The sequence below is a fragment of the Puma concolor genome, chromosome E1, assembly GCF_028749965.1.
Source record: "Puma concolor isolate L17-30 chromosome E1, mPumCon1.1.hap2, whole genome shotgun sequence".
Taxonomy (NCBI): domain Eukaryota; kingdom Metazoa; phylum Chordata; class Mammalia; order Carnivora; family Felidae; genus Puma; species Puma concolor.
The window spans coordinates 50314961-50327929 of NC_141680.1; the positions used below are offsets into that span (position 1 = coordinate 50314961).

The window sequence follows — 12969 nt, forward strand, 5'->3', positions numbered from 1 at the left end:
TCAGTCTCATTACTTTATGGTTCTACTCTGCCTGTGTGCCGCTTAGATGAAATGCCCAAACCTCCGAGGCAGTAGAGTTTTGTGAGAAAGTTAAGAAAGGCTTTGAAAAGCCAGAATGTAGAAGAACACTTACAAGTTGCCTGTGTGCTTTGTTCTGGGGTGTTTATACCTGATTTCTTTTCATTCAGCCCTGTGGAGGGAGGGTTCTTCTATAGATAAGGCTCTGGCTCAATTAATTTGATTAATTCAAGTTACCTTTACTAGCTTTTAGCAATAGCTATAACAGTTTCATGATTTATCCCGTTGCTGATTCAAGCCTACCTCTGTTTAATTAAAACGTTATCTAATGAAAACAGTAGTTTTCAAGTAATTAGTTTTGTAGGACAAAAAGCACAAAGTCTCCTTAACAGGGGCCCATATCATGTTTAGGCCACTGTCAGGAAATAGACAACAGTGATTGATACATACACTATCAACCATAGCCATTTGTGTGAGTGGATGATATGGGTGGCTATTACTGCCGGTCAGTACGATTTAGAAAGTTCCCAACCTAAAAGCAAGTTGCGTTAGAAAGTTGCATAAAAAGATAGTTTGGAACTTGCTGGTGTACATAGAAATAGAGGTTAGGTTCTTGGGCCCTCCTCACAGGCAGCTAGCTAATTAACCCAGCGAGTTTTATGACTTGTCATTTTGTTGAGAAACCATTTTGTTTCTTTGCTATGCTAATAAGAAGACCCCCTTCTTCCTGCCTCGGTGTGTTGACAGTAGGGCAAGTAGGGCAGAACATTTTCCTTCTCCATGTTGAGACCGTGAGGAGATTTTTGCCTCTTTCCGTCTTTAGGGGCAACAGAACTTTCTCTTCCTTTCTGTACTGGAATCCTGTGCCCCAGTGTGAGTGGCGGTGGCAGTCAAGACGTGGGATGTCTCCTACTGTGGGGTTTGCATCTGGGGGACATTAGATAACATATGTTTTTGACCTTGACCTTTCACTTTTTGCACACTCGTGATTCCCCCTCCCCAGCCAGGGTAGGCTCTTAAGACTAAACAGTTTTATCGGTCTGTCTAGCCACATATATAAACACATGAAACAAACCTAAATAATCAAATTAGTGAATCTGCTAATCAGTTACCCCCTCCCCTTTGTTTCAGTAAAGGTTAGATTATAACTTTCTCCCTTATATTAGATTTTAGGTATGATTTCTTTATTTTAATGTTTAATATGCATGGTAAAGCTAGAATTACTTATAAACTACCATTATTTTAGTTTCGATGTTTCACCACATAAATAGTGAGAAGACTATCAGTGTTTAGTTGCTGGTCCTTCTTTTTGGTGAAAAGCTGCTATCGTGTACTTTAAACATCTTTTTTATATATACTCCATCAGCTGTTAATCTTGGGGCCCTTAGCATCAAATACCATTTCATATCTATTATTGGGTAAAATGGTTATTTCCTGTCCTCTCTGTTCTTTAAATAATGATTTAAATTGACGATTTTCTAAATTCAGGATTGGCTTAAAAGTACCCCTAACTCTGAAATCAGCACACTGAAGTCTTTCCTTAGCAGAAAAGAACAGAACTCCTGCTACCTTTATTGCTGCTTTAAATCTGCTTTACTGTGTTTATACTGTACTTTGTAGGGTTTTTTACACACATTCTGTTAGATGAAGCTGCCCAGGCCATGGAGTGTGAAACCATTATGCCTCTAGCGTTAGCAGCTAAAAATACGCGGATTGTCTTGGCTGGTGACCACATGCAGGTGCGTGCCCTCTGCGTCATCGTCGTGAAGGGACTTCTAATTACAATTTCCTGTTTAATATTCTGTTTTCTAAAACATCCCTTGAAATTGTGCCATCCATTACAGTTTAAGTACTTCATCCCACTGTTTTGGATCTGGAGTGGAATGGAGGAGTCTATCAGTGTTTATAATTTTCATGTTTTGAATTTAAAGTTCAGATTTCTATAGGGTGAATAGAATAGAATAGAATAGAGTAGAATAGAATAGAAAAGAATAGAATAGAATTCTTTTCTTTATAAAATAAATTTTAATGATTCTTCCTACAGTTCCCCAATTCTTGTCCCTAACATTTGTTTTCATGAAGGGTTGATTTTTTTTTTTCCTGCCATCATAGGGAACAAAGTACACCTAATTCAAAATAATAGTCCCAATCTCAAAGAATGTGACTAATTTTCAATACCTATATATGAAAGAGAAGTACACTTTTTCTATTAATACCTGTTTTACAAAGTTGCGGCTTGAAGTTCTTTCTCTTCTGCCGCAGTTGAAATTGAACCAATATAGTGGTGTAGCCATGAAGACATCCAGGAAAGAGTTGAATGTGGAGGAAGAAATTCTGTTTTGTTTCTTTGCCAAAAGTAGTTTAATTTTCTTCTTTAGCGATCAAAGGGATGATCAAGAGTAACTAACCTTATACTTTATGAGATAAAAAAATGTTACTTCACTAATTATTAAAAATCTTTTAGTCAGAGGCTGTGTATCCTTCCAGCTCACCATTTAAAATTTTTTTTTTTTTAACGTTTATTTATTTTTGAGACAGAGAGAGACAGAGCATGAACGGGGGAGGGTCAGAGAGAGAGGGAGACACAGAATCTGAAATAGGCTCCAGGGTCTGAGCCATCAGCACAGAGCCTGACGCGGGGCTTGAGCTCACGGACCGCGAGATCATGACCTGAGCCAAAGTCGGACGCTTAACCGACTGAGCCACCCAGGCGCCCCTCAGCTCACCATTTTAAATAGCTGATCAATTTTAGTGAAATAACTCATTGACTCCCCCCCGTGATGCAATGGGTTGTATCCCTGAAGTTCCAGAAGTAGTAGTTGTTTATTATTATGTTGGAGGAGCCCTTTGTTGACTATAGGCTACTGTTGATAGAATGAAGTGAAAAGTTAGAAATTTTAGCCAAGTTCTGTACAGTAGTAAAATTGTTCAGAGAAAATATTTTTGATTCTGCTTATTCCAGCATTGAGATTTAGTACATCAGAAGTTTCAGCATAATGGACTTTTTATAAGTAGGTTATACAAATACTACTTGTGTATTTAGTTAAATTTTCTCTGTATGTTTGTCTGTTACAGCTCAGTCCTTTTGTTTACAGCGAGTTTGCCAGGGAGAGAAACCTTCATGTGTCATTACTTGATCGACTCTATGAGCATTACCCTGCCGAGTTTCCGTGTAGGATCCTCCTGTGTGAGAATTACCGCTCCCATGAAGCTATCATCAAGTAGGTGTGAACTGCCCCTTCTGTGTCACCCTTCTTCTGGTGTGGTAGAGGAGAACTCAAAATGGCACCGTTACTAGGGACAGTCTATTCCCAGCACAGTTATATGGTGTCCCCAGTGTTGGAAATTACGTTAAATTTTATTTCTGTAACAGAATACCTCAAAAGTCAGCTGCAATTTTTCACAAAGTAGGGCAGTCCTGGAAACTACAACTTTATTTATTTTTCTTTTCTTTTCTTTTCTTTCTTTCTTTTTTTTTTAAATATGAAATTTATTGTCAAATTGGTTTCCATACAACACCCAGTGTTCATTCCAACAGGTGCCCTCCTCAATACCCATCACCCACCCTCCCCTCCTTCCCACCCCCCATCAACCCTCAGTTTGTTCTCAGTTTTTAAGAGTCTCTTATTGGAAACTACAACTTCAAATTCTACCAGTTATGATATTTTTCTGTGACTAAATATGTAATACGTGTGTAAAACTATGTCATGTAGTAAACAGATATATTGACATACTGATTTGCTTTTATGTCTGGTTATGTTATACAAGGAATCTGTTATAAAAAGGAAGGAAAAACCATGAAACTTAGTCATAAAGTTTTTAAAGGTTTTCTATTAAATGTAGTATGCATCCATAAAACCAAAAATATCATAAGTGACAGCTCAGTGAACAGTCACAAACTGAACACACCCATGTAACCGGCATCCAGATCAAGAAACAGAATATCTGGAAGGCTCCTTTGTGTTCCTTTTCAGTCATTAACCCCACCCAAAACCTCGTGTTTTAAAGTTTAATAAAATTATTTGAGTCAGTGAAAACAATTTTTAGGATTCTCTGAAAACAATAAGATATAAAAGTAAATTTCGACTTGAGTATATCTTTTATCAGTGTCTTAAAATGTGATTCTCTTTTTATTATTGCCATTTTCTTCAGTCAGTAATAAATCAAATACTTGCTATCTTCAGCAGGAAAAAGTATTCATTTTACATTTGAAGACTTGAGTGTCCTTCAATTCTGTGTTTCGGGGTCTATGTGTCTTTGTGTTTGCATGTGTAAGTAAATGAACCATATAAATAAAAATATGTATTAACCAAGAAAATAAACTAGCTTGCAATTTCCTCATAGAGCAAGCTTCTCATCTAGTATTGAACTATTGTCATTTCTTCCTTTTCTTTCTGTATTCTGGCTTCATACCTTGCCAGATACCTTTCATTCATTTAGCAATGGTACACCAGGAGCCTACCCTGTTGTTACTGCTGTGGTTACTTTTGGAGAAAATCTTGCCCTCATAAGTGTTAAATTAATTATGGACATAAAGCAAAATTATTAGAATTGACTGATAATTTTTTTTATGGGTGGAATTAATTTTGATGATAAATTACTATGAATGTATGTATGTATGTATGTATGTATGTATTTATTTTGGTCTTTTTTTTTTTTTTTTTTTTGGCAGTTACACCTCTGAGCTCTTCTATGAGGGCAAACTGATGGCCAGTGGAAAGCAACCAGCACACAAGGATTTCTACCCACTAACTTTCTTTACAGCACGAGGGGAAGATGTACAAGAAAAAAATAGCACAGCTTTTTATAATAATGCAGAGGTACCTAAGTTCTTCTGCAGATTGTTAACATTTTCTCAATTACATAGTTTGTTCTTGTTGAGTGTTTAAGGTTTGGGGTTGACATCTTATTGTGTGTTATTTGCATGAAAGTAGTATGGGACGTTTATTCTTTCTGTATAACATTGATTTGCTCATGATGAACCCCCTGTGGGAAACAAAAACTGATTTACATTTTGATTACATTTGATTTACATTTCTTTTAAGATTTTATTTTTAAGTAATCTCTATACCCAATGTGGGGCTTAAACTCACAACCCAGAGATCAAGATTGAGACTCACGTACCCCACTGACTGAGCCAGCCAGGCGCCCTTTGATTTACATTTCTTATGACAAAATACAAAATATATGACTTTGTTTAAAAGAAAAGCCAATATTATTTTCATATAATTATTAGTTAGCCATCTCAAATAGACTATGATTATATTTCATAGTACATACTCAGATGAGTCGTTATTTTTTATTTTTTAATTTAAAAAAAAATTTTTTTTTTAACGTTTATTTATTTTTGGGACAGAGAGAGACAGAGCATGAACGGGGGAGGGGCAGAGAGAGAGGGAGACACAGAATCGGAAACAGGCTCCAGGCTCTGAGCCATCAGCCCAGAGCCTGACGCGGGGCTCGAACTCACAGACCGCGAGATCGTGACCTGAGCTGAAGTCGGATGCTTAACCGACTGTGCCACCCAGGCGCCCCTATTTTTTAATTTTAGAAAGAGGGTAAGTGCAAGCAGGGCAGAAGGGCAGAGAGAAAGAGAGAGAGAGAGAGATTTTATTTTTGAGAGAGAGAGAGCACACGAGCAGGGGAGGAGCAGAGAGAAAGGGAGACAGAATCCAAACAAAGCAGACTCTGTGCTGTCAGTGCAAAGCCTGACTTGGGGCTCGATCCCACGATTCTGGGATCATTACTTGAGCTGAAGTCAAGAGTCAGATGCTCAACTGACTGAGCTATCCATTTGCTCCTCAAATGAGTTATCATTTTGGGGGTGGCTGGGTGGCTCAATCAGTTAAGCGTCTGACTTAAAAAAAAAATTTTTTTTTTAATGTTTATTTATTTTTGAGAGAGAGAGAGAGAGAGAGATAGAGATAGAGAGAGATACAGAGCACAAGCCGGGGAAGGGCAGAGAGAGAGGGAGACACAGAATCTGAAGCAGGCTCCAGGCTCTGAGCTATTAGCGCAGAGCCTAACACGGGACTCGAACTCACGAGCCGTGAGATCATGACCTGAGCCAAAGTTGGACACCCAACAGATCGAGTCACCCAGGCACCTCAAAAGCATCTGACTCCTGATAATGGCTCAGGTTGTGATCTTGAGGTTGTGAGACTGAGCCCTGCCTCAGGCTCTGCCTTGAGCTTGGTGCTTGCTTAGGATTCTCTTTCCTCCTCTCTCTGCCCCTTCCTGACTCGTGTGCCTGCACGCAACCTCTCTTTCAAAATAAATGAATAAACTTAAAAAATAATAATAATAACAAGTCAGACTTGAATTACAGAGTCATGTGCTCCAGGATCTCCAGGGAGATCACACAGGCCCCGATGACAGTGTTGCTAAGCTATTAGGTGCTATGTAACTTGTATGGTTCTCTTACAGTTTCTGACTTTTTAGGTGCAGAGAGAATGTGGGTAATATGGTCAGATCAGGCAGCAGACTAAAACCTGGTGAAGACTTTTAGGGCCAGCAGGCCAGGGACCCTTGGGTTAGGTTCTGGTTGTCACGAAGGAGTAAGGTCTTGGACTTCAGGAAACCCAGAGGAGGGCATATGCTTGTTGGTCATTAGAAGAATGGTTTCTGGTCTATGATCTCCATTTCCCTTTCTTCTGTTGAGTCCCATGCTTGACTCATTTTATTTTCACAGAAATGGGTCTTACTATGTAATAGTAATTCATCTTTCCTTTTAAAAATTGATCATAGGTCTATAGTTAGAAGTCAGTACAAGAAAGTCAACTGCTGTTAACTGTTCAGTATAGGCCTTCTGCAGCATGGAGCTGTGGCAAATGGGATCTGATGGTCACCAGCTCCAAAACCGCCTAGACTAACTTTTTCACACCAGGGAGCTCGATAGAGGAGATGGGAACTGCCCCTCAGCGGCTAAGACAGCCTTTTCTGTGACACGGAGCTGTGGGGGGCTGGGTGCAGTCCCTAGCTTGAATGCCCTGGCCTCCCTCTTAGTGTCTGTAGACTTTGTTGAATAAATGCTTCTCAATTAATTTCTTATAAGCTCGTTAATCAGTCTCCAGAGACTATGAATGATTGCTAATTTTGACCAGCTTAACAGCTGTCTGTCTGGGATAGAAATTTCCCCAGCTCCTCATATCACCGTTCCAAGTCTGTGTATTTTGACTGCAGTTTTATGCATCCCTTCACAGAGGGATGAAGTGGGGAAATGGTTCTGTATTGCTCAGCGGTAGGAACTCTGTGTATGTGTTTGGGGTTGGCGGTGGGTGGTAGACGTGTCTCCGCAGCTTTCATCTACCCCCGTATTTAACCAAATGGGTAAACCTAGGTTTTTCTTATTCCTTATTGCGGTAGACTCCGGCCCGCCTTTCTTACTCCTTGTAGTGAGTCTAGTCCAGGTCTTCAGTCTAGTTTACTTTTCAGAAACCTTGGACCATCTGCACATCTGAAGCACTTGCTATTAAATCGTTGTCACAATGGGAGACTCTAGTCTCTATCTCTGGCATTCATTGACTTTGTATGTGGCAGTGTGGACTGCCTCCTGGCTGATAACCCTCAAGTTCTTGAGTAAAAACTGTCCAATTTTATTTGGCATATTTCACATTGTAAATTTAAATAGATATTATCGCCAAATAGTAAATAAATAATGTATTTAAAAGGCAATTGAAAAACTTTCTTCTCTATGCCCCTAGAGTCTTGCCTGACCCTCTGTTGAGCTTACCATTTACGTACACATATACATGCGTGCGCGCGCACACACGCATATATATATGTATATATATATACATATATATACATATATATGATATTTTTTAAGAGTCTGTTTCTAAATATACAATAATCTCTTAGCAGGCAGGGAACATGTTTTATTAATCATGGTATCTCCCACTTTGCCAAGCATTGAATGTGTCTGATCAATTTGTTGTATTAGAATACATTGAATTACACTAAAAATCATACTAATAATCCAATAAGTAGAGTCCAGAAAATTCAGTTGGGTAAAATGTGGTGTTACTTTATTGCAAGGTTAAGGAAATGGCTTGGGCAAACTTGTACTGCTGGAAGGCAGTGAGTTGTCAAAGTGTCTCTTCAATCCAGATTTGTCTTAGTCCCAGCTGTGGTTTGATGTTAGCTGTTGGCTGCTTTGCTTAGTCGTATCAGTGGGGGAAGGGGACAGTGCTAGGTCTTGTACTGCTGAGAATTAATGGTGGTGCTGACTCTAGGAATCTTCTGGTTGGCTGTTAATTTCACTGACCTGACCTGGAGTGAATGGACTGAGAAATACTGGGACTTGGTTCTCTGATTCCCTAGATGGGTTGCTAGTTTCATGGCCCTATCCCTGTCCTCCTGTTTACATAGGAAATAGAACCTGTCCCCATTTAAGATTGGAGGCTAAGAGCACCTGGGTGGCTCAGTTGGTTAAGCGTCCAGCTCTTGATTTCAGCTCAGGTCATGATCTCACAGTTCATAGGATTGAGCCCCGCGTTGGGCTCTGCACTGGCAGTGCGGAGCCTACTTGAGATTCTCCCTCTCCTTGTCTCTGTGCCCTCACTCTTTCTCTCTCGCCAAATAAATAAAAAATAAACCTAAAAAAAAAAAAAAAAAAAAAAAAAGAATGGAGGCTGAAGGGTGAGGGCCACGTATCCATTACATTGTCTCTGATATTCATGTTTTCACTGGGTGCATTATTGTAGAATTTTACTGTTTGAAATGTACATAAAAATTTTCTTTCTGTGTTCGTATCAGCAAAGCATTACTCCTGTTTAGAGGTAGTTTTTAAATGACATTCGCTAAAATGGCATCCTTTATACACGTGTTTCAGTTACTGTATTCTTTCCTCCAAACACTTCATAGCTTTAGATGCATCTGTGTGTTTCTTTAAAGGTCTTCGAAGTGGTGGAACGTGTGGAAGAGTTGAGACGGAAGTGGCCGGTAGCATGGGGGAAGTTGGATGATGGCAGTATTGGCGTGGTGACTCCGTACGCTGATCAAGTGTTTAGGATACGTGCTGAACTTCGGAAAAAGAGATTATCTGATGTTAATGTAGAAAGGGTGCTAAATGTTCAAGGTAAGGATTAATCGAAATGAATTAAGTTATTCAGATGCTTAAATCCCGAAGTGTGTACACATTTGATTTTTAATCCCCAAGATCTCTTTTCTGGGCAAGCAACTGTATTTATTTCATACCGAGTTCTTTAATGCCAAATTTGACAGTTAAAGGTCAAGCTCATTTACATGTTTATTACATTTTCATATCCAAATAAAAGAAGTAGGAACAAATGGAATTTCCAGTGGCCATAGTTGTGTGAATGCCACCCTCTATATCTGTATGTGATCGTCACAGTCACAGGAGCGTATGGCACCTACTGTCTTTATACTGTAGCAGAGGACTGATTTGTTCGTAAAGATTTTTGAAAACGTGTACCCATCAAGCACATTCTGTGTACATCCATTTTTAAATCCATTTTTTGTTTTTTTGTAAACATTTTTTTATTTTTGAGAGAAAGAGACAGAGGATGAGCAGGAGAGGGACAGAGAGAGGGAAACACAGAATCGGAAGCCGGCCCCAGGCTCTGAACTGTCAGAACAGCCCGACGTGGGGCTTGAACTCACCAGTGGTAAGGTCATGACCTGAGCTGAAGTCGGATGCTTTACTGTCTGAGCCACCCGGGCGCCCCAAGGCACAGTTTGTTTTTATCCGTAAACTTTCCTAAGTGAATAGTTACCAGCAGCTCATTTAAATTGTCTTCATGTAATCAGTTGCTGTAGAGTTTCTGCTTTGAAATATACGAAGCAATAGTATCAGATGAGTGCTGGAAAAGGTCAGTACAATTACAGTTTTAGGTTTCATGGGAATAACAGTTTTTAGAGTATAGGGACAAAATAGCTCCACTATACCATGTGTTGTCCAAATCCCACAGAATTTGGGTGTGCATTTAGAAGGAGTATTACCAGTAAGCTAGGATGCACCCAGAGGAGACTTAGGATAGGTAATGGTCTAAAAACTGCCACTTAGGAGTCAGAAATGGTTGAAAGAACTAGGATTGTTTGGCCCAGAGAAGAGAAGAGTACAGATTGGTATTAAATCTGTATTCGGAGATTTGGAGATTTGTCACAGAATGAGGGAATAGATGCGTCGCTATAAGAAAGAGCATAATAAAAAATGCTGTGCAAACTAGACTCGACAGGGCTTCCTTATGGCATCAGCTGTGTCTGCCTTGGTCTGTGAGAGGCTAGATGACCCCAAGAACGGTCCTTGTATTGAATGGCACCTTCGATGAGATCATCACTAAGGCTGGCTCCAGCAATAATATTTTATTAAATTTCAATAAAATGTACCATTTTAACCATGTTTTATGTGTTCATTCTGAAAGTGTCTCTCCAGTTTAAAAATACATAAAATGCCACAGTTCATTGCTATTAAGTACATTCACATTGTTGTGAATGGCATCCGTGCCGTCGTCTCCAGAACTCTTCTCATCTTGTAAAACTGAAATTCTGTCCTATTTCCTTCTCCCTATTCGACCTCCCTCCTCCCTCGAGCCCCTGGCAACCATCATTCCACTTTGTCTATGAATTTGACTACACCAGGTACCTTCTATAAGTGTGGCCATATGGTATTTGGCCTTTTGTGACCGGCCTGTCTCATTTAGCATCGTGTCTTCAGGGTTCATCCATGTTGGAGCATGTGTCAGAATTTCCGCCCTTTTTAAGGCTGAATAGTGTTTCATGGTCCGTATATACTACGTTTTGTTTATCCATTCATCTGTTGCCGGACGCCTGGGTTGCTGCTACCTTTTGCCCCCGTGACTAATGCTTTTAGGAAATATCTCTTCGAGATCCTGCTTTCAGTTCTTTTGGGTATATACCCAGAAGAGGAGTTGTTGGATCATATGTTAATTCTATGTTTAATTTTAATTCTGTGTTTTAATTTTATGTTTAATTTTTTTTAGGAGCTGCCGTACTGGTTTCTGTAGTGTTTTACATCCCATTTTACATTCTCACCTGCAGGACACGAGAGTTCCAGTTTTTCCACATCTTCACCGACACCTGTTATTTAGCAATAACGTTTAGAAACTAAAATGCTTTTATTATATCAGTGGCTCAAAATAACAATCTTAAGCGTCTTATTTATTTATTTTTTATAGGAAAGCAGTTCAGAGTTTTGTTTCTTAGCACAGTACGTACAAGGCATACTTGTAAACACAAACAGACACCAATTAAAAAGAAAGAGCAACTGCTGGAAGATTCCACAGAGGATTTAGATTATGGTTTTTTATCTAACTACAAGCTTCTCAATACTGCCATCACAAGAGCACAATCTCTGGTTGCTGTGGTGGGTGATCCCATCGCCCTGTGCTCTATCGGAAGATGCAGGTAATTATGTGTTCCTGATTAAGACATTAAAGGGGGAAATGTAGAGTGATTTGCATTCCTATGTGTACATTTATTTATCTGACCTCTTGGCTAATTAAAATCAAGTTCAATCTTACCTCATACCCAGTGGGAATACAAACATATATTGTTCTGGGTCTATTCATTGTACTCATTATTACATATTCGTTCATTTAGTCGTCATTCGGCAGATGTTTCCTGAGCGCCTACTATGTTCTAAGCACTCTTCTAGCCACTGAGGATTCAGTGAACGAAATGAATAAAAATCTTTGCTTTTATGGGGCTTACATTTCATTAGGGAGGAGAGGAAGAATGAGAATAAAGTAAGAATACCATGTCGTTTTTGTTTTTTTTTTAATTTTTTTTTTTCAACGTTTTTATTTATTTTTGGGACAGAGAGAGACAGAGCATGAACGGGGGAGGGGCAGAGAGAGAGGGAGACACAGAATCAGAAACAGGCTCCAGGCTCTGAGCCATCAGCCCAGAGTCTGACGCGGGGCTCGAACTCACGGACCGCGAGATCGTGACCTGGCTGAAGTCGGACGCTTAACCGACTGCGCCCCCCAGGCGCCCCTACCATGTCGTTTTTTACATGGTAAGTTCAGTGGAAGAAAAATAGAGAAATCAGAAGGGTGCCACGGTGGGCTGGGTTGTGATTGTACACGGCATGGTCAGAGCACCCCTCACTGAGAAGCTGACTTTGAAGTGAAGGAGTGAGCTCTGTGGGATATCTGGGGTGAAAATGCCCCAGGAAGAGGGAGCAGCTTGTGCAAGGGTCCTGAGGTGGTTTTGTGTACGTATGTATCTTTGATGGAAACTGAGTTTTATAAAATTGCTACTTCATTTTTTTCCCTTTGTTATTGTGTTAACTTTTTTGATGATTTTCCTTCTCTACTTATTTTCTCTCGGGCCTTCTAAGTATAAATGTTCTTTGTGTCTGGTTAATCCAGAGGATCTTAAAATTTAGAGGGGTTAGGAGTGGTTATAACTTGTCTCTAGATAGTGTTGCTAGTAGTCCTTAGCTTATAGTCATAAGGAACTATTTCTACTAAAACTAAAAGTTATATACCAGTTAATAGGAATTTTAACTGTTTGAAGCTGGTAATAGAAGACTTTTGTCATTGTAGTATTGAAAATTATGTTACTATTAACAAACAGTTGAACAGAAATTAATATATACTTTATGAAAGAAATACACTAGGGATTATTTAAAGTTGTGTAAGTACTCTGGGATCTGTCACAGTGAGTTCAGACAATAGAGATATAGACAGTGCTGATTATTCCCTGGGTCATTATTTCTCTTTGATACGTTAGAATTAAAGTAGACAGAGCTGTTAGGCAGTGGCCTTTTTAAACCAACTTTTCTATTGCGATATAGACATGGCAGCATTTTATTGTCTGTTTTCCTGTTTCAGCAAACAGGAAAGAACAAAAAGGATTCTCTATAGGAAGGGAGACCATTGGGACCTTTAATCATAATCATAATCATAATCATAATCATAATCATAATCATAATCATAATCATCATGTGCATGTATTCAAGTT

The 12969-nt window shown here is 39.3% G+C and overlaps 1 protein-coding gene across 6 annotated transcripts in view; it reads left to right on the forward strand.

Moving 5' to 3' along the window:
• HELZ (helicase with zinc finger) overlaps positions 1-12969 on the forward strand; it is a 162774-nt gene that overhangs the window by 87898 nt on the left and 61907 nt on the right. For all 6 annotated transcript variants that reach the window (XM_086687797.1, XM_086687802.1, XM_086687801.1 and 3 more), the window contains 5 exons: positions 1639-1757; positions 3094-3239; positions 4691-4838; positions 8914-9097; positions 11178-11406. In XM_086687797.1, the coding sequence (XP_086543923.1) occupies positions 1639-1757; positions 3094-3239; positions 4691-4838; positions 8914-9097; positions 11178-11406 (826 nt within the window). The remainder of the gene's footprint in view (positions 1-1638; positions 1758-3093; positions 3240-4690; positions 4839-8913; positions 9098-11177; positions 11407-12969) is intronic.